Source organism: Nothobranchius furzeri, chromosome 13 (genome assembly GCF_043380555.1).
Source record: "Nothobranchius furzeri strain GRZ-AD chromosome 13, NfurGRZ-RIMD1, whole genome shotgun sequence".
NCBI classification, from domain to species: Eukaryota; Metazoa; Chordata; class Actinopteri; order Cyprinodontiformes; family Nothobranchiidae; genus Nothobranchius; species Nothobranchius furzeri.
Genome location: NC_091753.1, coordinates 63446875 through 63474374, shown reverse-complemented (window position 1 = coordinate 63474374; position 27500 = coordinate 63446875). Strand labels below are relative to the sequence as shown.

Genomic DNA, 27500 nt, shown 5'->3' with positions numbered 1-27500 from the left:
CTGTTTTGCCTTCTTGTGAAGATTGTTGCAAAGAGAAATTGGATTAACCCCAGAGCCATGCACACTGCGCTGTACTGCCTGTAAATGAGTGGGAAAAGGATTTAATCGGATCCTTTTCTTACCTTTTCAACATGGTTTAATGTAAACATTTCATTCAGTACAAACTTTAGTTGCACCAATCTAAAGAGACAGAGCCTGGATTTGTATTCTGAACAGTTAAAACATGTTTAAAACTGAGACATGTGTGACCCGTCTAAAGTTCGCACCTGCTCAGCTATTATGGAAATTAAACTAACAAGATGAATAACATGAAATTATTTTAGGCACAGACAACATCCCCCACACTTTTGACAAGGTTGCAACATGCCTGCTACCAGTTACAAGTTGTGAAGGGGAACAATTTTCACAAATGGCAAGAATAAAAACTGAGAACAACACAAACTCAACAGTGCCTCAGTGCACTGTCACTGATGGCTGTTGAATCTTGCCTTGTCGGGAATCTGGACTTTGATGACATTGTAAATTAATTTACTAATAGAAAGGCCAGAAAGCAGTTTTTCTGAAGGCAAGAGAGGAGACCAACAAGAGGAAACAAAAAGAAGAGGAAGGAAACAGGAGTCAACAGGAGGAAGGAGACAGGCGTCAAGAGGCGGAAAGAGACAGGAGACAAGATGAGGAAGGAAACAGGAGACAAGAGGAGGAAGGAGGCAGGAGACAAGAGGAAGAAGGAGACAGGAGACAAGTGGAGGAAGGAAACAGGAGACAAGAGGAGGAAGGAGACAGGAGACAAGAGGAGGAGGAAGACAGGAGACAAGGGGAGGAAGACAGGAGACAAGGGGAGGAAGGAGTTAGGAGACAAGAGTAGGAAGGAAACAGGAGACAAGAGGAGGAAGGAGACAGGAGACAAGAGGAGGAAGAAGACAGGAGACAAGTGGAGGAAGGAGACAGGAGACAAGAGGAGGAAGGAGACAGGAGATAGGAGGAGGAAGGAGACATGAGACAAGAGGAAGAAGGAGATGGAGTCAAAATGAAGAAGGAGACAAGAGGAGGAAGGAAATGAGACAAGAAGGGGAAGGAGATAGGAGACAAGAGGAGGAAGGAGACAAGAGGAGACATGAGACAAGAGGAGGAAGGAGACAGGAGACAAGAGCAGGAAGGAAACAGGAGACAAGAGGAGGAAGGATACAGGAGACAAGGGGAGGAAGGAGACAGGAGACAAGAGGAGGAAGGAGACATAAGACAAGAGGAGGAAGGAGACAAGAGGAGAAAGGAAACAGGGGACAAGAGGAGGAAGGAGACATGAGACAAGAGGAGGAAAGAGACAGGAGACAAGAGGAGGAAGGAGAAAGGAGACAAGGAGAGGAAGGAGTCAGGAGACAAGAGGAGGAAGGAGACAGAAGACAGGAGGAGGGAGGAAATAGGAGACAAGAGGAGGAAAGGGACAGGAGACAAGAGGAGGAAGGAAACAGGAGACAAGAGGAGAAACGAGACAGGAGACAAGGGGAGGAAAGAGACAAGAGGAGAAAGGAAACAGGAGACAAGAGGGGAAATGAGACAGGAGACAAGGGGAGGAAAGAGACAGGAGACAAGAGGAGGAAGAAAACAGGAGACAAGAAGAGGAAGGAGACAGGAGACAAGGAGAGGAATGAAACAGGAGACAAGAGGAGGAAGGAGACATGAGACAAGAGGAGGAAGGAGACAGGAGACAAGAGGGTGAAGGGGACAGGAGACAAAGGGAGGAATGAGACAGGAGACAAGTGGAGGAAGGAGACATGAGACAAGAGGAGGAAGGAGACAGGAGAGAAGAGGAGGAGGGAGACCGGAGACAACAGGAGGAAGGAGACAGGAGACAAGAGGAGGAAGGAAACAGGAGACAAGAGGAGGAAGAAGACAGGAGATAAGAGGAGGAAGGAAACTGGAGACAAGAGGAGGAAGGAGACAGGATACAAGAGGAGGAAGGACACAGGAGACAAGAGTTGGAGGGAGACAGGAGATAAGGGGAGGAAGGAGTCAAGAGGAGGAAGAAGACAGGAGACAAGGGGAGGAAGGAGACAGGAGATAAGAGGAGGAAGGAAACTGGAGACAAGAGGAGGAAGGAGACAGGAGATAAGGGGAGGAAGGAAACAGGAGACACGTGCCCAGGGGCCCCTGCAATGAAAATCTGGCCCTGGCAATAGCAGAATCCGTAAAGCATATTTTGGGTTTGTGAAAAGTTTTTGATTTGTGGAAAAGAATGTTTTGCTTTTGTTTTGCAAACAATGATGGCAATGAAATTGTGTTAAAATATACAAAACTCATCTTGGCTGGATGAGCATCTCTCTGGGTGCTCAGCACCCCTAAACCTCTGATCCTAGAACCGCCCCTGGTTGACATGACTTGTTGAAGTTCATATTTAGCATCAGAAAGAAGATGAACGCAGATTTAAGTGGCTTTGACTGTGTCTTGAACGGGCTGGTCGGAGTCTTTCACAACCTGCTGACCATATTTTTATTTCTACTGTATCCTTCTTTCACTGGCCTCCAAAACCATGTCTACAACATTTCAGAAACCTACATACAAAAGACCTCCACATCCACAAGCAGATTACACACGAGCACCGATAAGGTGTGCATACACAAACCTGCGTGGACAGAAGTCAGAGAGCTTAACACTGACAGATTTCTTCCTCCGGTGTAAGATGTTTTCTGCTCTTTTCATGGGTGAAGTAAAGCTTTGCCCTCTGAGCAATCTCTCTCCACAAGTCTGTGGCGCCAAAAATGCCACCCCACTCAGATCACCCTCCATGTTTTACAATGTGTTAGTTATTAAATGTCATACATGTTTAAGACTCATTTTTGCGTTTCCTCCTAAGGTTTAATTCTGTTAGCTTATTGAGCAAAATTTTCTACATACCAAGATTTCGTATCAAAAAGAAAAATTGGACCAGTCTAGTTGAGATTGATTCTGAAAGCCTCAGAATCAGTGGTCCACTTGTCCCTTAAGAACAAGGGACACATTGAGGACAACAAGCTCGTTGTTTGGACAGTGAAGCTAGAAGGTTTGAGAGAAGTAGGAATCCATCAGAAGGTCTCAGGTCTTACCCTTCTAGCACATGTAATGCAGCTCTGAACCTAATCCCCTGAAGATTTCAGCGTATTTCACACTGTCCCACATGCCACAGCAAATCTTCTGTTTCCGTTTGGTCCTCTACAGTCAGTCTGATGAAAAAGAGAAGCTTAATTTGAAAGGACATTAAACCTGATGAGTATGAACGTAAAACTCTTCGTATTTTCTCTGAATAAACTGAGGAAGAACACAAATCTATGTTCTGATTTAGCCAAACATATTCAGAAAATATCAGCTGAGTTTTAAGTAGTGGAATAAAATATTTGGTGTTATCAGGGCCTAACGAGATCAACGACTCCCCAGAGGTTAGGGAGGAGGGTGAGTTCAGCTCACTGCAGCGTTTAACAGTAGATGTTTTTACAGGACCATAGCGTTTGCAAAACGGGATTTGCCGCGGCTCCCTGGGGAGGATAAAGGTGGTTTAAAAAGATCAGACCGTGGCGGTAATGTGGCACAATCATGGCAATTTTATAAAAGAGCGGGTGACGGCGGCATAAAGGAGGTATTGGGGGCGGTCCCTGCGCTGCAGCAGACTTCCGTTTATCTTGGACATAACTTGCTTTTTATTGTGATTGAAGCCGTGATCGTTAAGTTTTTTTAACAAGCAGTTCCTAAAGGTGTCTGTCCCCATCAGTCCCTTATAGTCTGGTGATCTGAGCTTCAGCTCTAACAGAGACAAGGGCGGAAATCCCATTTCAAATTTGGGGGGGACAATAAACAGTAAAACTTCAGAGTAATTTTTGGGGGGGACATAAAAAAAATGCTCTCTACATACAACACTCAGGGTTTCCCATACATAGGCGTAGCCGTGGCGGGCCGCCGCGGCTGAAATCCCACCGCCACGCCTACAAGATCCCAAGTTTTATTTATTTATTTATTTTTTTGCGCTGTTTCCCGAAGAAGCAGCGGGAACTACTATGTTGTCGCTTGTGATCACAGCCGGCGGGCAGCAAGGAGGAGCAGCCAGGGCAAGGTGAAGTTACAGCATAAGTTACTGAGTTTAAAATTAGAAAGGTAGCAGTGGATATAATGCCTTTTGGTTTACATGTTTCAGTAGCATTAAGATAAACGAGTGCTGACGATCTTGCCAGGTTTCCTCCCCCCACCAGGCTAAGCATCACTTATTCATGTAAAATGTATTTTTTTTTCGTGTCTGACTTTAGCTGCATCTAATACTGTATTACGGCGTAAGCGCAACAGCGACAACGTAAGATCGATGTGTGAGCAGCGTGAGAGGTCGGGTGTTTTCATCTGAACCCTTAAAACTTCCAGCAGGCTACGTTGCACTATTTACGTTTTAGCGCGTGGCGCTAACAACTTAGCGACGTGACATGTCTCGGAGAAAGCGTAAAAACACGTTGGACGCTTCTTCTGAAGCGGGAAAATAACACTTCTTCTTAAGCAGAGCACGACGACGCCTCGGCTCGTTCACCCTCTGCCGAGCCAGACTGAGCTCGATAACATTGACCCAGCACAGCCACTGGGTCGTTGGAGCTGCCCCGTGACTGCCTGATGGAAAACCAGCGGGTTTCATCAGACTCGTAAAGTTTCTTGTTTTTGCTGGGGACCTCTGTATTTTACCGCTCCCTCCTGCAGTCTTCCCCTATTAACATTTAAAATGATTCTGTAAACTCCGTGTATCAATAGAAAAAATCTCTGCCTCTGCCAGCTGCAGTAAATGTAGTCTCCAAATAATAAATAAGAGGTGCATTCATCTGTGTATCTCCTTTGATCCGCATTAGTGATATTCTCAGCACCAGAACAGTGAAGCAAAGGAAGATTCCTGAGTTTGTTAGTAATTTTATTTATTAGGTGCTTCTGACCTGTTCTATTTTTCTCTGAAATGAGATCAAATCAGTGCTTCTATGGGTTGTTACCCCGGGTTTCCACGGGAGCCGTCAGCAGCACGTTACTGCAGCAGCACGTCTTGCTCGCGTAAGCTGCTGCTTGGCCCTTCCCACGAGACGCGAAGCAGCAGCGGAGCAGCTGTCACCGACAGCATGAAGTCACACGAGTGACTTCGTCAGTAAACACAACAACAAGCAGGAGAAAATTACAACATGGTTTGTGTTTTATGTTCTGTCCGTTTTATAATCGCCAATACGGACCTGAAAAACAAAGGAGACCGCTAGCTAGGTGATAACTTCTCACGGGGACGCACAGTTAGTAACCTTTTTTAAAAGTAAAGCAACCGGAAGGCAGTACGTTCTTCATTCTGAAAATCTCGGTAGCTTCTCTCTATTTCCGCGTCCGATTTCCTGTCTTTCCTTCCCCAAAAATGTCGAACTTGACCCGTTTCAGAGGCGTCGCGCGTAGAAAATAGAACCGGCGCGTAAAGGCCGCGACATGCTGCTCCTGAGACGCGACCGACTCGCGCTGCTGACGGCTGCCGACGGCTCTAGTGGAAAAGGTTCTGTTGACCACAGCGGTTCCTATCAGCAGCTATGACGTGCTGCTGACGGCTCCTGTGGAAAGCCGGGGTTATTTAGAGACGTGTTATAATTTCTCCCCATTTAAAACCATTTAGAAACAATTTCATAGGCATCTCATTTCTTTCTTACAGATGTCTTTATCAAAATGCAAGTTTCTACTTACTTGACGTTCTGGGGCATTAAAAAACGACCTGACGTCTGCCGTTTTTCGTTTCTCTGCCATTTCAACCGACCTGGTCTGCTGACAGTTGGACAGCAACACACACACACACACAGATGGGACGTTGTCATTAGAACGGAGCTGGAGGATATTGATCAACAATAATATCTTGCCAATTGTGTACATCTCCATAAGCATCCTTTCTTTTTGTTTTCATTTCAATAACAAGACTGTGGCCTAAAACGGAATAAGCAATTCAGAATAAAGATTTAAAAGTAGATCGTTAATAGTTGAAGCAACATGTCCTGAGATGACACGGCTATTAGCTGACCAGCAGCTACACGTGTGGACGGATGCAAAGCATTAATTTTAAGTTCTAAAACATATCTAACTTTTTCACAACAAAGAGAGAGAGAACATAAATGTCAAATTAAAATTTTATTAAATCACATAACATGAAAGCTACTAAAATCCAAATAGTTCCATATTGATTTTAATATATTTGAAATGTTCCTTCTAAATATGGCTAGAAAAAATAACAACCTTCAAATCAGCTTTCACAAGTCAAGTATCAGAATGACTGAAATATCTTTAATAAATCACAGAAATGTTTGTAGGCTATTAGAGAATAACTGTAATATTTAATAACTTTATCTAAGTCCTACTGAATGAAAAGATACACAAAATCTAAAAATATATTCTTGACATATTTGTTTCATTTTAATAATAACAATTAAAAACATTTACTTTACAAATACACTAAACATATACATACTCTATAGTTTATCTTTCAGTTTAGTCGATCTCTCACTTTTCTCAGTTTTCATGGTGTTTTTGGGTCTGTGTGGCCAACGGGATCTTTGGCTCTATGTTTTACACGGAGAGCTTTGAGCAACGTGCCTCCACCACACATTTGCTGCAACCAGTTCATCCCTAAGCTGCACGGCGCACCTGCACTTTGACATGTTGTAAACAGCTGCAGAGCCCGGGGAAGACGGGATAAGAGCGGCTAAACGCTGTGGTTTTCCATACATCGGACCAGTTAGTTTTGATTCTACCACATTCATCTGCTAAATAGGATGAAACGCGGACATTTTCATCGATCTATAAATGCTTCGCAGATTCTCCGCCTATGAACAGAGAGGCTCATGGAGCGCTGCGGCGCTCCACTTTGCCATCTCAGCTGATTTTGTTCAAAAAGCAAACCTTATTTCCTGTGTTTACTTTCATTTTCAATAAATTTGCCAGCCGGAGCTCAGCAATACCTCCCCACGTCATCATGACATCTGCCTCTGTTGCACCAGGGTGCATACGACAGACCATTACTGCAATATTACTACCAAGCGAGGTGGAACGAATGCCGCAAAATTTACGCAATGCCATGCCGGCATGGCGCGTTTATAGACATACCATTGCGGTAATATTATGCCGATTTGCCGGCATGGTGTGTCTTGTAAAAGCACCTGTAGACTCCAGCATCTCCAGTTAGAGCTCACAAAGCAGAGTTGAGATGTGAATGGTACATGGTGAATGGTCTGTATTTAATATAGCGCCTTCTAGAGTCCTGGAACCCCCCAAGGCGCTTTACAACACAATCAGTCATTCATCCATTCACACACACATTCACACACTGGTGGGGATGAGCTACAATGTAGCCACAGCTGCCCTGGGGCGCACTGACAGAGGCGAGGCTGCCGAGCACTGGCGCCACCGGTCCCTCCGACCACCACCAGCAGGCAACGTGGGTTAAGTGTCTTGCCCAAGGACACAACGACAGACTGAGCGGGGCTCGAACCTGCAACCTTCCGATTACGGGGCGAGCAGTTAACTCCTGTGCCACCGTCGCCCCAAGTGGAACATCTTCAGAGAACAAAGACATCCAGATGACTTCATTCAAACCGGAGTAGCATGTGAGCTGCTTCAAGTGTAAAGTCTGAGCTTGATAATGAAGTTTCTGGATTAACTTGTTGTGTATCTGTGTTGTCTTTGTGACGTAGTAGGGTGTGTGTGTGTGTGTGTGTGTGTGTGCGCGCATTGCTGCTTCTTTACTGCTACCCTGTGTGAACGTGCTAATGGGTATTTAATTCTGAACTATCATTATGTATCATTGTCTAATTAACTGAGATGACTTCATGTTATTACCGTAACAAATGAGATCATGCTGGAGACGACAGCTAGCTTCTGTCTGTTTACGAGCTTCGATGAATGCTGCTGTTGATCAGAATTAGGTTCATGTTTTCCTTACAGACTCGCTGCTCTGAAGTCAACAGCGCTGCTCCTTTCCTTCCTGTTCTGTGTCTTTTCGCCCCAGCCCTCCAGAATCCTCAGTAGACCTTTGATTTGATCGCTGAGCACAAAGAAAATAACTTATTTTTCTGGATGTTATTTAACCGCTTTGTGCGCCAAAGTGGGTCTTCACTAGTTAAATAGCAGCTCAACATTGTGGCAACAGAAAAATAAAGAAGGGATTAAAACAGTTAATAGGCTGAAGGGATTACTAATTCCATCTTTTAACTGTTATTATGAAATCCACCACGTTAGTCTCACATACGAAATGATAACAGACACTTCCCAACTTGTTTCCCTTACAAATGACCTCCCTGTCAGGTTTTCTGTAACCAGATATTTATATTTATTCTCTTTCTAGACGTGGGTTTAAGTTTAGGACAACAAAACGTGCTAAAATCAGTTTTTCTGTTTTTTATGTTTATTAACATTTTTACCAGTAGGAGTGGAAATATACCAGCCGTCCATAATTCTCACGCTGATCCAGGGTCAGGTTGCAAAGGAAACATGGGTGAGGTCTTATCCTCCATCCTCCCGGTCCATACGTTTATTTGCAGGAAGAGACGACAATATCATTGCTTTAGTCCGGCTGAAGTCGTACTTTTTAATTGCACCTCGGTCTGCGTGAAGTTGAACCAAAGTGGACTAAGGTACCCAGATCCTGCAGTTAGAAAGTAAACAACATCTCAGAAGGGACAAGACCAGAAGTGGCCTTCTGATGATGTCAAGGCCACGAGACATGTGTGCATGTGACATGTAGTCAGACAGTACGTACCACATACTCCGCCTGCAGCGTTGTCCACTCCTTCAGCCACTGTGCATCTCCTGCTTTGGCTGTCTGCTGCAATCCCACCAGATTTTCACCAGATTTTCTTCACTATTCGTCATAAGCTAACTGAGAGAATGTGCACATGGCTTCCTAGTTTCTCATTGTGGTTAAGGTGTTAGCTCGATGATATCCATACCTCAACTCGGTGACATGCTTCAGCTACTCTGAGAGGGTCTCCAGGTCAGAGAGGATCCGTCCCTGGGGTCTTCTTCTAGAAGGGTGTGCACAAGCATCCTCCAGAGGGAGGTGAACAGGAAGTTTCACAGATTCCTCAACCACGTCTCCTAACTTCTTATGATGCAGATTAGCAACTCTACTGAGAGAAGGAGATGGCAACAGAAACACATCGGTTTAAAAGGCCAGGGGCCTCATTTATCACATACGCACATATCTGTGTGTATTTCGTGCGTAGGAACAATTCTACACGTTTATCATTTTTTACTTGTGTGTGGAAGCGTACCTACATTTAAGAGCATCTCTGACCGTGCGTACGCACAGCTTCTAGTGGCAGAGCAACAAAAGACACATGACCAACGGCAATCTGACATATCTGATCCGTGTTATTGGAGGATTCAACAGCGCATGTTTTCTGGAGGGAACGCGTTCTCCGTGAGCGCTCTGATCTCAAAGGAAATCCTTCTGCTATGCTCGGATTTGGGACCCTTTGTGGCGCGACAGATAAACCTCACGAATCCGATCCCAGTTCACATTTTATTTTACAACCATGGGGAGCCTAAGTCACTTCTGCATCATAGGTCCCCGGAAGAACGAACAAAATGAAAGCAAGTCAACGGGACTAGAAACAACCGCTTTGCCTTACGCCCTGGATCACACATACAGTGGTGTGAAAAACTATTTGCCGCCTTCCTGATTTCTTATTCTTTTGCATGTTTGTCACACAAAATGTTTCTGATCATCAAACACGTTTAACCGTTAGTCAACGATAACACAAGTAAACACAAAATGCAGTTTTGAAATGATGGTTTTTATTAATTAGGGAGAGAACAAAATCCAAACCTACATTGTCCTGTGTGGAAAAGTAATTGCCCCGCTTGTTAAAAAATAACCCAACTGTGGTGTTTCACACCTGAGTTCAATTTCTGTAGCCACCCCCACGCCTGATTACCGCCACACCTGTTTCAATCAAGAAGTCACTTAAATATGAGCTGCCTGACACAGACAAGTAGACCAAAAGCACCTCAGAAGCTAGACATCATGCCAAGATCCAAAGAAATTCAAGAACAAATGAGAACAAAAGTCATTGAGATCTATCAGTCTGGTAAAGGTTATAAAGCCATTTCTAAAGCTTTGGGACTCCAGCGAACCACGGTGAGAGCCGTCATCCACAAATGGCAACAACATGGAACAGTGGTGAACCTTCCCAGGAGTGGGCGGCCGACCAAAACTACCCCAAGAGCGCAGAGACCACTCATCCGAGAGGTCACACAAGACCCCAGGACAACTTCTAAAGAACTGCAGGCCTCACTTGCCTCAGTTAAGGTCAGTGTTCACGACTCCACCATCAGAAAGAGACTGGGCACAAATGGCCTGCATGGCAGATTTCCAAGACGCAAACCGCTGTTAAGCAAAGAGAACATTAGGGCTCGTCTCAATTTTGCTAAGAAACATCTCAATGATTGCCAAGACTTTTGGGAAAATTCCTCGTGGACTGATGAGACAAAAGTTGAACATTTTGGAAGGCAAATGTCCCGTTACATCTGGCGTAGAAGTAACACAGCATTTCAGACAAAGAACATCATACCAACAGTCAAATATGGTGGTGGTAGTGTGATGGTCTGGGGTTGTTTTGCTGCTTCAGGAACTGGAAGGCTTGCTGTGATAAATGGAACCATGAATTCTACGGTCTACCAAAACATCCTGAAGGAGAGCGTCCGGCCATCTGTTGGTCAACTAAAGCTGAAGCCGTCTTGGGTGCTGGAGCAGGACAATGACCCAAAACACACCAGCAACTCCATCTCTGAATGGCTGAAGAACAACAAAATGAAGACTTTGGAGTGGCCTAGTCAAAGTCCTGACCTGAATCCTATTGAGATGCTATGGCGCGACCTTAAAAAGGCGGTTCATGCTAGAAAACCCTCAAATAAAGCTGAATTACAACAATTCTGCAAAGATGAGCGGGCCAAAATTCCTCCAGAGCGCTGTAAAAGACTCGTAGCAAGTTATCGCAAACGCTTGATTGCAGTCATTGCTGCTAAGGGACGCCCAACCAGTTATTAGGTTCAGGGGGCAATTACTTTTTCACACAGAGCAATGTAGGTTTGGATTTTGTTCTCTCCCTAAATAATAAAAACCATCATTTCAAAACTGCATTTTGTGTTCACTTATGTTATCTTTGGCTAATGGTTAAATGTGTTTGATGATCAGAAACATTTTGTGTGACAAACATGCAAAAGAATAAGAAACCAGGAAGGGGGCAAATAGTTTTTCACACCACTGTATGTTGTACTGTAATTTAAATGAAAAGTAATGATGGGCCAGTCATGTACTTTGAGATTTATCAGCTTGTAAAAGTTCGTAATTAGCATGACTACACACCAGAAATCAGCACGTCGCATATGTGACGTCTCCACGTAATCTCCTCCCCCCTAGCGTAGCTGCTATTTACCACATGACCAGATTTATGGTGGTTATTTCCTCCTGTGGGAAGTCTGCTGAACTTACAGCCCTTTTCCCTCAGTTATCTCCTTCCGTGAAGCACATTTGGAGTCCTGGACTTATTTTCACACAAAACCTAAAATACCGTTCCCCTCGTTCGAAAATAAGATGTTCTTGGTATCAAAATGTGTATTTAACATTCACAGACACCATATATGAAATCTATGGCATAAAACAAGCGGAATTAGAAAATGGCGTTTTTAGCCACGTTGACTTGCATTAAGTTTTTTCGTTCTTTCAGGGACCCGTGCTGTGGAAGTTACTTAGGCTCCCTATAGGAACCCCCCAGAACCCCCTCTGCTCTCGGATCATACACGCAGTGTTACTAAGGTAACCAGACTGAATGACAGCTCAGAGGCTGCACTCTCCGACATTTCCAAATAAAACCAACTCCAAACAGAACGACTCCTTACATGTAAATGAAAACCCGTTACTGTACGATTGATCAAATCAATGTTTTTATTTATTTCTGACTGGAACCTCTCCTCTGTCCCGACCACATTTTTAACCTCTGTAACCTGTTTGGTTCTTCGGCTGCCAGTGTTTCGACCTCGTTGTCAATAAAGTTTTTCTTATTTTTTCTGGAAAAAAAAACGGGGAATCCCCTCACGTGCGGAGGACGTAGCGTTAATCGAGGGCGTTTCTCTATGCAAATGACTGTCAACAGGCACGAGCACCTGAGTACGCACAAGTGGGATTTATCAGCAGCTGATTGTGGAGGAACGTACGTACGAGAGCCCACCGCATGATCCATAAATCAGACTTTGGGCTGTTTGTACCAACATTCTAAATTCCATTCATAGGATTGAATGCAGGAATGTTTCTACGAACATTTGATAAATGAGGCCCCTGATTCGCAAACCTGGTGTTGTCCTCTCCATGAGATTGTGTCTGTGATGATCTCCACAAACACAGCCAGTGACCTTTTTAAGTCACCTCTCAAGTTCCTCCCAAGCCAGAGCTGCAGGCCTTCTGGCCTGCTGTACCTGTCCTCTGCTCCAGGTGACCCCTGGACAGCCAAGCCCTGAAGACTCATTATACTCTCACATCATGTACTCAGATTACATCACACAGAAGCGATGGCTGCAACTGAAAAGTCCACATGGGATCAGCCTGACAGTAAATGCATCCCTCCATCCATTTTCTGAACCCGCTTTGTCCGTGCAGGGTCGCGGGGGACAGTGAATGCTACCATTGTAATCCAGTCAGTGTGCTCTGCCAGCTGTGTAGAGCCACCCCGCGCTCTCAAGTGCTTTTTTGCTGAGATGATGGAACCAAGCGCCCCCGACGTTCTGCCAGAGCTTTCCTGGCAGTGAAACACAGTAAATGAATTGATGCTAAAATGTAGTGCTCCACTCAGGCAGTCTGGACTGCTTTTAAATATGAATTTATTTGTTTTTGATTAACTAAGCTCTCATTTACTGTGAGCTTTGTTCCATTAAAAAACCATATAGTTCTTTTGCTTTTTGGTGACTCTTAAGTTAACATTTGTCACAATGTCTCTGTGCTGGAATGGATTCATCTACATTTTTAGGTTATTTAATAGATATAATGTGCTTTAAATAAAACACAAGGGTTCAGCGGATTGGGTAATTTCCAGGTGAAGACCTATTAGAGTTGTTACATCCTGCATTTCTAATCCTGAGCTTCTACAGGATCTTGTTGGTCTCTGTAGACTTCTAACTGGTAAATGGCCTGTATGTTATGTAGCCCCTTAGGGTTCAACAACCCCAGCTGCCCTAGGGCGCACTCATGGAGGCAACTCTGCCGCCACCAGTCCCTCTGACCACCAACAGCAGGCAGGATGGGTTAAGTGTCTTGCCCAAGGACACAGCGGCAGCAATCTCTGGTGGGAGCCAGGGTTGAACCTACAACTCTCTGATTCCTGGACAACCTGCTCTACCTCCTAAGCTACTGCTGCCCATATCTTCTCAGATATTACAGATGTTATGATGTGCCTCTTATTAAGTTAGTCTCTAAGCCTGGGCTTAGGAGTCCCGGTCCCTCAAGGACCACTATCCTGCATGTTTTTGTTGTTTTCCTGCTGTTGCTCACCCAACTGTAATCAGCAGGTGATCAACAGGCTTCTGCAGAGCCTGGTGAGCTGCTGAATCAGGAGTGGTGGAGCAGAGAAACAACTAAAACCTGCTGGATACGGGCCCTCCACGACCAGGGCTCCCCATCCCACTGGGAAAACAGAGGACGATATGGAGACTGAATGCCAGTGCCTTAAAGCTCAGGTGTCAAACTCAAGCCCTCGTGCCAAATTTGGCCCACAAGATCAAATATAACATACCGTAAATCCTCTAATACAGGCCCGGGCCTGTATTTGACTCAAGCTCATCAAGCTCCAGGCCTTTATTGGAAGGAGGGCCAGTATTAGAGGCAGGCCTCTATTTCTATTTGAGCAAAATGAACTAATGGTTCACTGGAGTTTTTGACAATTAAAATTGCGTCCACATTTTCAAAGTTAAACACATTTCTTTTAACTACGGTAGTTTCTGCTTCAGCCCTCTCCCCCCTCCCCCTGCTTCAGCCCCCTCCCCCCTCCCCCTCCCGCGCAGCGGCCACAAACTCACTGATGCGCCTGCAGCCTTTCGGAGTTCCTGCTGCTCTAAACATTAAAATAATTATTTCATTTTCTGTTCCTCACTTCTGATTACCTTCAACAGTGTCTGTTTGTTGCAACCACCAGGTACAAAAACTAACTTGTTTTTATTTGACTATTTTTCTGTCCTGCCTGTTTATTATCTTCCTGCATCTCCTCTCAGTCCTAAAGAAAAACTGCTACCTGGGTTCATATATATTCACCTTATGAGTTACCTTTGAACTGCAGTTCTAAAAGATCTACCGACCGCAAAAACAGTGGAGCGCTCCCTGCTTGGCTGCCGTATCATACAGTCCGAGCAATAAACGCGGAAGTTAGATCCAAACACCCGTTGTGTGGGAGAAGCATCGAAATGAACTGTTTAATCTGCCCATCATTTGTGTTGAGAGATCAGCAGTGTTTGGATCAACAAAGGGCGACTACTTTGATAGTAGAAACTGTATTTATGGCTTATTTTTGTGCATTTAAAGTTCAGCCGCCACTGATAGTTGTTAAAAGTTGTTAAATCTGTGCATATGAAACAAAAAAACGCCTTTTGTTTATCGATTTATTGTGAAAAAAGGAAGTTGTGCTTGCTCCTTTTCCTGTTGGGCAGTTGTGATTTCTGTCCATTGACTGCGGAGGTGCTCCGGCGAAAATAGGATCGATTCTATTTTTGCCAGACGCCGGAACAGAGGGCGGCGCACGGCGCCGCACTGCCGGAGCACGGCCGGAGCACGGCCGCAGTAGTAGAATTGCTCTGACTGACTACAACGGGACCGATTTTGCTCCGGCGTTTGTGTCGGAGCGGAGCGGAGCGGAGGTAGTGGAATTTGCGTCGGAGGACAAGGTGATGTGCCCCGCTCCACAGCATGCAGCAAAACGCATCAGGCGCAAATAAAAGACAGAAAACATTAAAGGAAATGAACCGACATGAACGATCGTGTGTTAAATTAGTTTTTGAGGTGGCGACACCTGATTGTGGCCGTGCTCAGGAGGCAGATCTACCGACCGCGAAAACAGCGGAGCTCTCCCTGCTTCGCAGCCGCATCAGTGATCTGTGAGTCGGAGGACAAGTTGATGCGCCCTGCTCCACAGCAGCGAAACACATCAGGCGCAAATAAAAGACAGAAAACATTAAAGGAAATGAACCGACATGAACGATCGCGTGTCAGTACCTACGGTCTGGCACAGCGTGTTGCCCCCCCGAGCGCAGGAGCTTGTCACCTGCTGACAGCAGGCTGCTGTCTTTTCCGAGGGCTGCATCTTGCCGGTCATTATCGCGTGACAGCGACTAGTCGACGACAGGCATAAAAAGTCACTATAGTGAAGTCGACTAGTTCATACACCCCCTACTGCTGCTCTCCAGAGTGTTCTGCAGCATAATCAGCACGTTCTCTTTGAACTTGATAGTGTAATGACCTGGCTGGGGTTATAAGCCAGGTGCATTCTGGGTATTGTGTTATATGTGTTTCCTATCGTTCTGCTAGTTCCTATGTGCTGATTTGCGTGTTGTGTGAGTGTTATGTAAGCCACAGGGAAGGTGATGTGTGTTCTGTGGAGCGGGTTGAATTAGCATGGTTAACTGACACCGTGACTCTGTGTGGTAGGAGCGTGATAGAGGATCGTGTCTGTAGCGTTGAAGAAAAAGCCTAATAAAGGTCTGTGTGAACCTCTACTGCCTCCTGCTGGTTGATTTGGGGACTATAGCCCTGCCGCTGAGACGCTTGTATTTACGTGTTACTACATTCCACCCGGCCACAATAAGAGACCGGCCATTATTCACCTCCGCTGGCTCCGACACCGGCCAATATTGGAGACCCGGCCTTTAATTGAATACCGGCCTGTATTAGAGGATTTACGGTATGTATTACAGCTGGCCCGCCAGCCCATTTGGCTGCAAAGACTACACACAATGCAACACACACATGAAGGTCTGGACAGAGTGGAGACACGGACCAACAACAGCTTCTGAGTAGCAGCTCGATGAAAACAACTATTTCCTCTTTGGACTGAAAGGTGCTGCAGCTGGAATCAGTTACTGTAACTTACAGAACCGGTTGTGTGTTGGGTTGTTGTGCTTTCTGAGGAGATGGATGTGAAAGAAGTGGCTTTGAGAACCTTCCAGCTGGTCTTAAATGCTCCAGTAAGGATCTGATTGGATGGATCAGCAGCTCTTTATTGGCCTCCTACAAAATCTAGAATATTAGTTGAAGAGACCAAACAATCTGGCTATATTTTCCATCTGCAGGTTTACCGGTAATTCTTCAAATAATAACAATTCAATGAATTCAATAATCGTGTTAGTGAGGGACCCTATGTTATCTGCTCAACAGCTTTTTAAATTTAAAATAATTACTTTTAAAAACAAAGACATTCAATAGGTTTTACCTGTCGAAATAAACATTTTCAAATCTACATCACTTTATTTTAGCGCATTCTCTACAGAGCAGTGATTCCAGCAGTATCCTGTAGTTTAGTCACCCAGTCAAAGCAAATACTGTATCTGATGACACCGAATTAGGTAATCATGTAAAACAATACCAAACACATGAATGAGAAGCGAAACTCCTTCAAAAACCAAAGTGCAGCTGCTTTCTTTCAAACCCCTGTAGAACCTTCACCAGCAACCCAGAAAAGGAAGGTTAGGGTTAAATTACTGCTGTTCGTTGTCCATCTAGGGCCAAACAGGCTGTGTAGGTGCAAAAAGTCAGTTTTGTTTCTAGAAAATACGCAAAGGCTTTGACCCGACCGACTGGGGTGAAGGATGGAGCAGCTGCAGCTCAGGGTGTAGAGCAGGTTGTCCAGGAATCAGATGGTTGTAGGATCCATCCCATCCCCCTGCAGAGAGTTCTGCTGTTGTGTCCTTGGACAAGACACTCCACCCTCCTGGCCTACTGGTGGTGGTCGGAGTTACCGGTGGCGCCTGGTTTAGTGTTAGGTTACAATGTAGCTCGTCACCACCTGGGTGTGAATGGATGAATGGTTCACCATAGTGTAAAGCTCTTTGGAGTCGTCAGACTCAGAAAGGCGATGTGGAAGTGTCCGTCACCTCGTTTTTAGAAAAAACTCCATCCACACGTAACCACATAAGTGCGTCTAGCTCATTCATAAGCACACCAGACCTGTAGGTGCCAGTAGCTTTTCATCATAGATCGTGACGTAGTGAAACCTAAAGCTCTGGTTATTACTGTCCACACAGAGAAAACGCAAATCGTCCCTTTGGCCAGAGTTTTTAAAAAGATTTGTTTTCACTGCATAAATCTGCATTTACGTGTGGACGACAAGCCGAATCGTAGAAAAAATCTCGGTATTGGGCGATACCCGGCTACGTGTGGACAGGCCCTCAGTTTAAAGATTTTCTTTCCATAATGTTTCCACATTTTGTAGCTGTCTAACTCACCCCTACTGGACTTCACATGAATAATTACTTCTCTGTAACAAGAAGTATAAAGAACTATCTGGGAAGCGAGTCTCAGTTACTTCCCAGCTCAGGGAAAATGCTAACAAAAAGCTGGTAAAACCTACGGTAATTACGCCAAAGCAATAATGGAATAATAGACTTTGTGCCCGTGCTGAGTTTGGATCTTTTTGATTTTACAGCTATACTCATGTCAACCAGTTCCTTAAAGGGCTCTTTGCATTGAGTTTGACCTAGACGCTGTTTCTACCAGGCAACATCCGAAACACGGAGAAGCTGAGCTACGACCGCCAGCAGGAGTACGAGATCCAGGTGACGACCTGGGACTGTGGACAGAAGAGAGCCTTGCACAGCGTCCCAGTGCACATCAACGTCAAACCCGTCTGCAAACCTGGCTGGCAAGGTTAGCTTTATCACACACACACTCACGGAGATTAACCGCCTGCATTAACTTTCACCATTTTATGGCTCAGATGTTCCCCCTGTAATTGATGGGTTGCCAGTTCAAACCCAAGCTCCATCCAGGTTGGCTGTTTTGTCCTCTGGGCATGGCTGTGGCTATGAAGTAGTGTGTGTGAGTGATTGTAGTGTAGAGTGCTTTAGAGTCTCTGACTTTTTATACATATATCGTCCTAAGGTTTGAGTGAGTGTGTGGGAGGTTGCTCATATGTGTCCCTGTGATGGACTGGAGACCTGTCCAGGGTGTACCCCGCCTCATCCCTAAGGAGGTGGGCGCCAGCTCCTCTGACCCTACTAAAATCTAGATGAGTGAAAGAGTAAAAAGTGCAAAGTGGAAAAGATTTTGTTCCCAACTAGAGCAAAGAAAAGCAAGTGTGTTTGGGGGTTTGATTGGACCAGCACCCCTGTAGGAGTCACGTTAGCCGTAACAAGGTCCAGATTCATTCAGACCATGAAACTGAAACAACAATCCTGATGTTTGTCATTGACAGTTTCAGATGTAATTAGACACAAAAGCCTGGCAGTGCGCGTCTCCAGATTAAACTGTGCAATCTGCAGTATTCTGTCACTGAAATCGTCCCATATGTGCTCGTTGGCATCCAGCCCTTCATGCTCCCGTGGGACTGAATGCTGAACAGCAGTAATTTAGGATCCTGGCAGCAGTTTAATGTCATTTATTGATACCTTCAAAGAACTGTTTAGTTGTTTGGCTCGCGATCAATCCTCCAATCTGTTTTCCCAAACAAGTGGCAGCACAAGCTGTGTCTTGAATACATTTCCATGTTTGAAATCTGAATAAGGGGGAATAAAGTCAGGCAAAGATCCATTTATGTTGCCTCAAGAAGACAAATGATTTGGGAAATGTCTTTTTAACGTTCAGCACTTTTTACAATAAGGTCTTGCGGTTTTCTTCTGGGTGCTGACTTATTAGCAGGCTTGGAGGTGAATTTGAGATTTAAAGGAATTCACTCACATACATGTTTTCTTTTCTTTAGCATGAAAACGGGCAGCCAGGCTGCAAAACACAGATCTGACAGGGATGCGTGTGGCGTCGTCCTAGTTGGTGGCCTAGAGGCCTAGACAGACTGTAGCAGGAGCATTTTGGTCTAGCCACGCTCCATTAGAACCTCAGCAGCCCAGACCAGTATTGGTACTGGCCAATCACATTGGTTTGGTGGGCAGAATGTTGCTGTGACTGAGAAAAACTGAGGTGGCGACAGCTTGTTTGAAACGACTTTGGCATCAGCTATTTAGACTTGGGCTTTTCTTTGAGTCCAGAGCAGATGAAGGTACTTTGATCCTTTAGTCATCGGTCCTGAGACCCAGACGGAGATACTTTTACCAAAGCTACAGTCACTAACTCTTGATCCGTCTTCTCAGGTGAAGAACCTGGGTGTGATTTTTGACTCTGAGCTAACTTTTATCCTCCACATTTCTCCTCACTGTCCTCCACCTTTGCAGAAGATAACAAAAGCAACCTCATGCCTAGGAGACGATGGCTTCCCATTGTTTTTTTAAGCCAAAAACATTTCTTGAGCACATGTCCTCTTCTGTGACAGTAAAAACATTCTGGTGAGTCAGAGCTCATTTTTCTGCCACTTAATTAGCATTGAAGCAAAAGAGGCCACATCCCACACGGCCACAGAAGCGTCTCCATTAACCGCTCAAAGCCACAAAGTAGCTATCAGTCTCTCTTAATACAGGCATAATAGGAATGCACTTACTAATGTCAAAACTCGAGGGGGCAGGAGTGGATGAGGTCTTAGTAGATTTAAACTCGTTGGCTGTTTGCTCAGCCTTGGCCTCCAACTCCAGTTTGTGCAGCCAAACAGCAGTCTCAGCCTCAATTTCCAACCTCCGTACCTCGTTTTCTAGCTAAAATTTGCTCCTCTGTTTCTATTTCCAGCTGTACCAAACACAGCTGGGGACACTCCTTTTGGGGGTGCCTCAACCTTTCTCTCAGGAGAGGGTTGATTAAGACTGTGGAGGTTCACAGAAATTGGTTCCTGTTCCATTATGTTACAGACCCAGATGTAGCTTGTTAGGAAATGAGGGTCAGCAACATAAACGGGTGTAATGTGATAATAGTGGTTAGTTTTAATAAATGATCAATAAGATGTGATATTCCATATCAATATGAGTTATCAATATTATTGATCTTTTAAAATTTGATTAAGGATTAAACCTGGTCTTTTTGATAGTTCAGGGAAATCACACCTTCAAAATTATTTGAGACAGAGGCAAACATATAGTTTATAAAAATGAATTTGATACGATGACACAGAACCAATTATGATGAATGGTGGTTGTAACAAGATAACTGAGACAATGAATGAGATGATGGGATGTAAGCTTAGATGTTATGTAGCAAAACCTAATTTAAATCAGTCTGGCTGTATGGTTTACCAAACTATCAATTATTAACACCATCCCACACCAGTTGTGCAGAATCTACGAACCCTTGTGTTTGAAGGCTCCTGGTGATCCATGGAGGGAGAGGTTTATACGGACAGACGGCCGGTGGAGTTGACTTCTGTGGTATATGGAGCACGTAGTTCCACCCCAAATATGAACCGTCTGGTCTGAGATACCTTCCAGGTGACTGCTGGTGGTCAGATCAAGTTTGCATCTGATGCAGCTTTGCAGAATTGCAAAGAAGGTTTGACCTTGAGGTCAAAAGGAGGATGGTTCCCTGGACAAATCAGAATTTGACAAGTTAAAGTGGGCGTTATCAAAGACCTCAGACACCATTCCTTTCTCAAACACTCAGAGGTTATTCACCTAATGTGCAGTAAATCTTATTAAACATTAATGTGAAGTAAATATGTTAACATTCATAATAATATATTAATGTGTGAGTTTACTGATAAACAAATCATTATTAAAGAGGGGCTGCACACCATCAGAAAACGTAACTCCACCCCTAGTCAAGATCTGAAAAATGCCATGAAAGTGGCCGTTGCCAGGAGACATAGAGTGGCATGGCCAAGTGTGGGGAATTTCCATCTTGGGAGGGAAGGGGAGTGCGAGGAGACTGTACCGATAACGTGAAATTGTTCCAGCCCAGGGCCAGCTTTGCCGACAGGCACCACAGGCGGCTGCCTGGGGCGCCATCTGATGTATAGGGCGCAAAACTTCAAAATAAATAAATAAAAATTAAAAAACGTTTATTCAATTTATGTTTGTAATATGAAACTCTCTACATACTCAAAATTCCCCTCTGAAATGACATGAAATTAAAACATCAGTATTTAAATTCTAATGATCTGGCTGCATGACGAGCTCCCGCTTGGGCCACCGCTCCGATGCATTTGACCGTTAAGGGTGCCGTAGATCACGTGCGTGGTTAGCACTGTAGAAGGACATCCTGTTGTCGTCGCGTTGAAACTTTTGATATCTTTTACGATGAAAAGAACACCTAAGCCATCGGGATCAGCATTCTGGAAGAGAAGGAAGGAAGAAGAAAAAACGGGCCCAAAGCAGAGGTATGTAGACTATAAATTTGGCAAAGGAACTTTTTGCGTTACCATTGTAGCTAACTGCCTCTCCTGCCACGTACGGTCCACGGACGGACCCTTGCTAGCTGTTTACATACACAATACAGTATCTCGTAACTTTAGCCAATTAATTTTACATTTCAATCGTCGTGTCCAGATGCAATGAGACAATATCTGCAGCCACGACAGACACCTGTTGACACCACGGGGGCGGGACTGTCTTCTACACCTGTTGACACCACAGGGGCGGGACTGTCTTTTACACCTGTTGACACCTCGGGGTCGGGACTGTCTTCTACACCTGTTGACACCACGGGGGCGGGACTGTCTTCTAAACTTGTTGACACCACGGGGGCGGGACTGTCTTCTACACCTGTTGACACCACGGGGGCGGGACTGTCTTCTACACCTGTTGACACCACGGGGGTGGGACTGTCTTCTACACCTGTTGACACCACGGGGGCGGGACTGTCTTCTACACCTGTTGACACCACGGGGGCGGGACTGTCTTCTACACCTGTTGACACCACGGGGGCGGGACTGTCTTCTACACCTGTTGACACCACGGGGGCGGGACTGTCTTCTACACCTGTTGACACCACGGGGGCGGGACTGTCTTCTACACCTGTTGACACCACAGGGGCGGGACTGTCTTCTACACCTGTTGACTTCACGGGGGCGGGACTGTCTTCTACACCTGTTGACACCACGGGGTCGGGACTGTCTTCTACACCTGTTGACACCACAGGGGCGGGACTGTCTTCTACACCTGTTGACACCACAAGGTCGGGACTGTCTTCTACACCTGTTGACACCACGGGGGCGGGACTGTCTTCTAAACTTGTTGACACCACGGGTGCGGGACTGTCTTCTACACCTGTTGACACCACGGGGACGGGACTGTCTTCTACACCTGTTGACACCACGGGGGTGGGACTGTCTTCTACACCTGTTGACACCACGGGGGCGGGACTGTCTTCTACACCTGTTGACACCACGGGGGCGGGACTGTCTTCTACACCTGTTGACACCATGGGGGCGGGACTGTCTTCTACACCTGTTGACACCACGGGGGCGGGACTGTCTTCTACACCTGTTGACACCACGGGGGCGGGACTGTCTTCTACACCTGTTGACACCACAGGGGCGGGACTGTCTTCTACACCTGTTGACACCACGGGGTCGGGACTGTCTTCTACACCTGTTGACACCACAGGGGCGGGACTGTCTTCTACACCTGTTGACACCACAGGGGCGGGACTGTCTTCTACACCTGTTGACACCACAAGGTCGGGACTGTGTTCTACACCTGTTGACACCACGGGGGCGGGACTGTCTTCTAAACTTGTTGACACCACGGGGGCGGGACTGTCTTCTACACCTGTTGACACCACGGGGGCGGGACTGTCTTCTACACCTGTTGACACCACGGGGGTGGGACTGTCTTCTACACCTGTTGACACCACGTGGGCGGGACTGTCTTCTACACCTGTTGACACCACGGGGGTGGGACTGTCTTCTACACCTGTTGACACCACGGGGGCGGGACTGTCTTCTACACCTGTTGACACCACGGGGGCGGGACTGTCTTCTACACCTGTTGACACCACGGGGGCGGGACTGTCTTCTACACCTGTTGACACCACGGGGGCGGGACTGTCTTCTACACCTGTTGACACCACGGGGGCGGGACTGTCTTCTACACCTGTTGACACCACGGGGGCGGGACTGTCTTCTACACCTGTTGACACCACGGGGTCAGGACAGTCTTCTACACCTGTTGACACCACAGGGGCGGGACTGTCTTCTACACCTGTTGACACCACAAGGTCGGGACTGTCTTGTACACCTGTTGACACCACGGGGGCGGGACTGTCTTCTAAACTTGTTGACACCACGGGGGCGGGACTGTCTTCTACACCTGTTGACACCACGGGGGCGGGACTGTCTTCTACACCTGTTGACACCACGATGGCGGGACTGTGTTCTACACCTGTTGACACCACGGGGGCGGGACTGTCTTCTATACCTGTTGACACCACGGGGGCGGACTGTCTTCTACACCTGTTGACACCACGGGGGCGGGACTGTCTTCTACACCTGTTGACACCACGGGGGCGGGACTTTCTTCTACACCTGTTGACACCACGGGGGCGGGACTGTCTTCTACACCTGTTGACACCACGGGGGCGGGTTTGTCTTCTATACCTGTTGAGCCTCACTGTGATGATGAATGTAAGATTTCTTTAGCCGTTTTTTTCGAGTATGATTGCAGCCTTTTTATGAACTTCGATTCAAGTTTTAAGTACGCATACAATATGAATATAATATTTTCATATCAGAAGAACGTTAGGTGTGTGTGTAGCAAAATTTCAACTTTGTCCGACACATCGGGCAAATACGGAACATATCGGCGTGCGCAGGCCAGAGCGCTGAAGCTCGGCGCATTGTTATCATGAAGCTAGGGCACATGCGGAGGACACACACACACACACACACTCATGCACGCTAAATATACTTGTTTTCAATTGCATTTATTGGGCCCACTTACTTTTTCTTAGGCCCACCCACAAATGAGTTTCTGGCTACGCTAATGGAGACACATGACAGACTTCTCTGAGCTCCGCAGCCATTACACTTTTCACCTCGCGCACCCCCTAGCGGCAGCTCGCGCACCCCTGGGGGTGCTTACCACACTTAGGGAATCCCTGCTCTAACACAAACCATTTTTCCCACTGATTGTTTTAGGTAAGCAGAGCTCCACAAGTCTGGAGGGCCCCCCACTGGTCCCTAATGCAGACACGCCACTGGTTATATTGCTTATCTATCATGTTTTACTGCCACGACTCACGATTGGATCTTTCACCCGAGGCAATTATCCCCTTCTGATGGTGGCACACACACTCTAGTTGACAAGTTGTTTTTAGTGAGACAGATCAAACGTGAAAAGGAGAGAGCTGAAAGTGCGAAGAAGAAGAAACAAAACAAAAAATTGATCAAATGTCTTGAAGCCAAATATGGGAAACTAAAGACGATTTTCTGGAGTGTCCAGTAAATAAGATCAGAATGTTGTGTGGCTGATAATCACAGTTCGGTATCACATTGTCAGCATGTTGCCAAGAAAACTAAATGCTCAGTTATTAAGAAAAATTCTTTTAAATTTAATTGGAAGCTGAAGATTAAACCAAAAAGTTTCCCTGAATAGATACCATGCGTCGACTAATTTTCTTCTGAAGTTTCTGCTCATCTGATTTGTCCGCTTACCACTGAGGATGAGGTCAGCATTCCTGTTTCTGACTCCATCAGCAGAGATTTTACAGGGATAAAGAAACAAGTTGGGCAAGACGCAACTTTTCTAAAATATCACGACCCAGACGTTTCTCTCTTTAAAACTCCAAAACTCTTAGATGGACAAATGTTTCTCATTCCAGCCGACTCCCAGCTCACGTAATCCTGTCTTTAAAGCCTGTCGGGGAAACGTCTTTAGCCTTTTTTTGTTTATGTATTTGAAGTTAAGCCTTAATTATGCTAAGCACACACACACACACACGCACACACACACACACGCACGCACACACACACACACACACGCACGCACACACACACACACACACACACACACACACACACACACACACACACACACGCACACACACACGCACACACACACACACACACACACACACACACACACACACACACACACACACACGCACACACACACACACACACGCACACACACACACACACACACGCACACACACACATGCACGCACACACACACATACACACACGCACACACACACATACACACACACACAGCAGCATTTCCCCTTGAGAAAAGGGTAGGCATCGCCATGAGCTTTGTTTGGCAGCAGGGATGAAGGGAAGGATGGAGGGGGATGAGTAAATGTCGTGGCAAACAGATCAGGGCTTTTTAACAGGCCAAGCTGCTGTATTAAAGGCGGGCTGCCGTGGGAATGTCAATAACATGCACACGCTCACAACACTGGATTTAAAAACTGAATTTCTCTGATGAAATTGGCTGTGCTAGCTGTGTGTCACTCAGCCAATCACAGTCCCCCACATGATGCTGGCAGCTGATGAAGGGACAGATAAGTGTGTCCAACCGCTCAATAGATGGTGCTCTCAAGAGCTGACGGAAACCAGCCTGATAATGTGCAAAGAATTAAATAACAATATTGTGCACATGTGCTCAACTCCTGTTTATGTAAAGGAAAAGGAATCAAAGAAAGGGTGCCGTTCACAGGCTGTGACATCTTCATCCACTGGGAACGGTTGTATCACGCATGTGTTTGTGCAACATTCTGGTGAACATCTCTTCTTCTGCTAAATCCATTTTTAGTTGTAAGGAACCGAGCGCGGGAACGTGTGCAGCCCCACGCTGCCCTCAGGTCGCAGACACTACCTGTGTTTGTCGGTCAGCTAGGCAACACGTGGTGGGCATGCTGGGAAACTGTTATTGACGTGAAACCAATTATTATTGTTATCACACCAGAGACATATGATTAGTTTGTACTAGGACCACATGGGCAGACTTTTAAGTGGTGGAGAAAATCCCATGAGAGCAACGACTTTAGCCTTGTTAGATAACATTGTGACTGGAACAGTGAGAGGGTTAGGGTTAGGGTTTATTTACAGACCAGAAGGATTTTCTGACCCATATCATCAGCTGTCATTTTACTAGTCGGTGATTCAAGTCACAGACTTGCTGTTTGTTGGTTATAAACTCGAGTTTTGCTCCAAGCTCCAGGGCTTTTCTAAACGTATGTACATGAACTCATGTCTAGTGGCTCAGCTCCACCTGCTTCACTCATTCATTCATAACCATGACTGTTGCTGCTGTATGATGAGTCAGTTACTCTGACTATTAGTTGAGTTCAGCAAGAATCCGTCCTCTCGTCTAAGAAGTCCGTTGGTTAGTGGGACATGCTACCCAGTGGAGGAAACAAGCTTCTTCAGTAGGTCCGGCTCTGCTTTAGAGAGAAGGGGAGGAACCCCCACATCCATGAAAGATGGAGTTTATTTGTAAAGGCACATGAATGATGTATTAGAATTTATACATGTTAGATTGCAGCCAGGGCTAATTTCATCTCCACTCCCTTGGCTGGCTGATGCTGAGGAGAACTCTGAATAGAGCTGCTCGTCCTCATTGAAAGGAGTCAGTTGTGCTGGTTTGGTTAACTGGGATGCTTTCTAGCTGTCTTTGAAGGCTTATGAGCATGCTACCATGGGATTCCCCGGAAATGTCCAAAATTGGGATATTTGAGTTTACCACCCCCTCTGTGCATTATTTAATGGTACAAAATGGACGATTGTTCAAACATGGATGCATAGCTTGTTAATCAGGATGACCACAAAGCTGGCAAGGCGTTGTTTCCATGTGGCTTTCTAATAACACACTGACCTTGCTGGAGGTTGGCTGACTTGACTTTTGAACCTATAACCCTCCAATCCAAATGCCAACTCCAACACTGCTGAATTAGCATGTAGGCTATTGGTCAATGAACTACTGTAAAGCTTAGTTGTGACAAATGCATTGGTCCAGAGGGCAAGTTACTTCAAAACTGTAATACATTAATTATTACTTGTTACCCTCATTTTAAAGTAATTCATTACATTACAATATTACTGATTTTAAAATGTAAGGCATTACACTACTTTTGCATTACTCTAAGTTACTTTCAACAAAACAACTTCAGTATGAGTTTGGTAATCTGATGCCTGGTGAACTCATGACACATCCGGTGGAAGGTGATGTGGTGTCTGAGCTAGGACTGCTGTTATAACTGTTCTTTAGAAGGATTGTTTATTAAATAAATGAAACAACAATCTGTACTCTCGGCACGCTGCCATCTTAGATTAACTGAGCTGCGATTGAGGTGGTGGGGGCTCCAAGTCTATTTATCCTTGGTCCCCAAAAGCCTTGATACGGCCCTGGATGTGGGACTGGCTTCTGGGGTGATCTGATTCTATCACATGTATAAATATTGAATGCTTATATATTATTGCTTTTCACTGGTAAAA

General features: G+C 45.6%; 1 protein-coding gene across 2 annotated transcripts in view; it reads left to right on the top strand.

The window, feature by feature from the left end:
- LOC107374383 (calsyntenin-2) overlaps window positions 1-27500 on the top strand; it is a 542719-nt gene that overhangs the window by 325873 nt on the left and 189346 nt on the right. For both annotated transcript variants that reach the window (XM_070543765.1, XM_070543766.1), the window contains one exon: window positions 17750-17899. In XM_070543765.1, the coding sequence (XP_070399866.1) occupies window positions 17750-17899 (150 nt within the window). The remainder of the gene's footprint in view (window positions 1-17749; window positions 17900-27500) is intronic.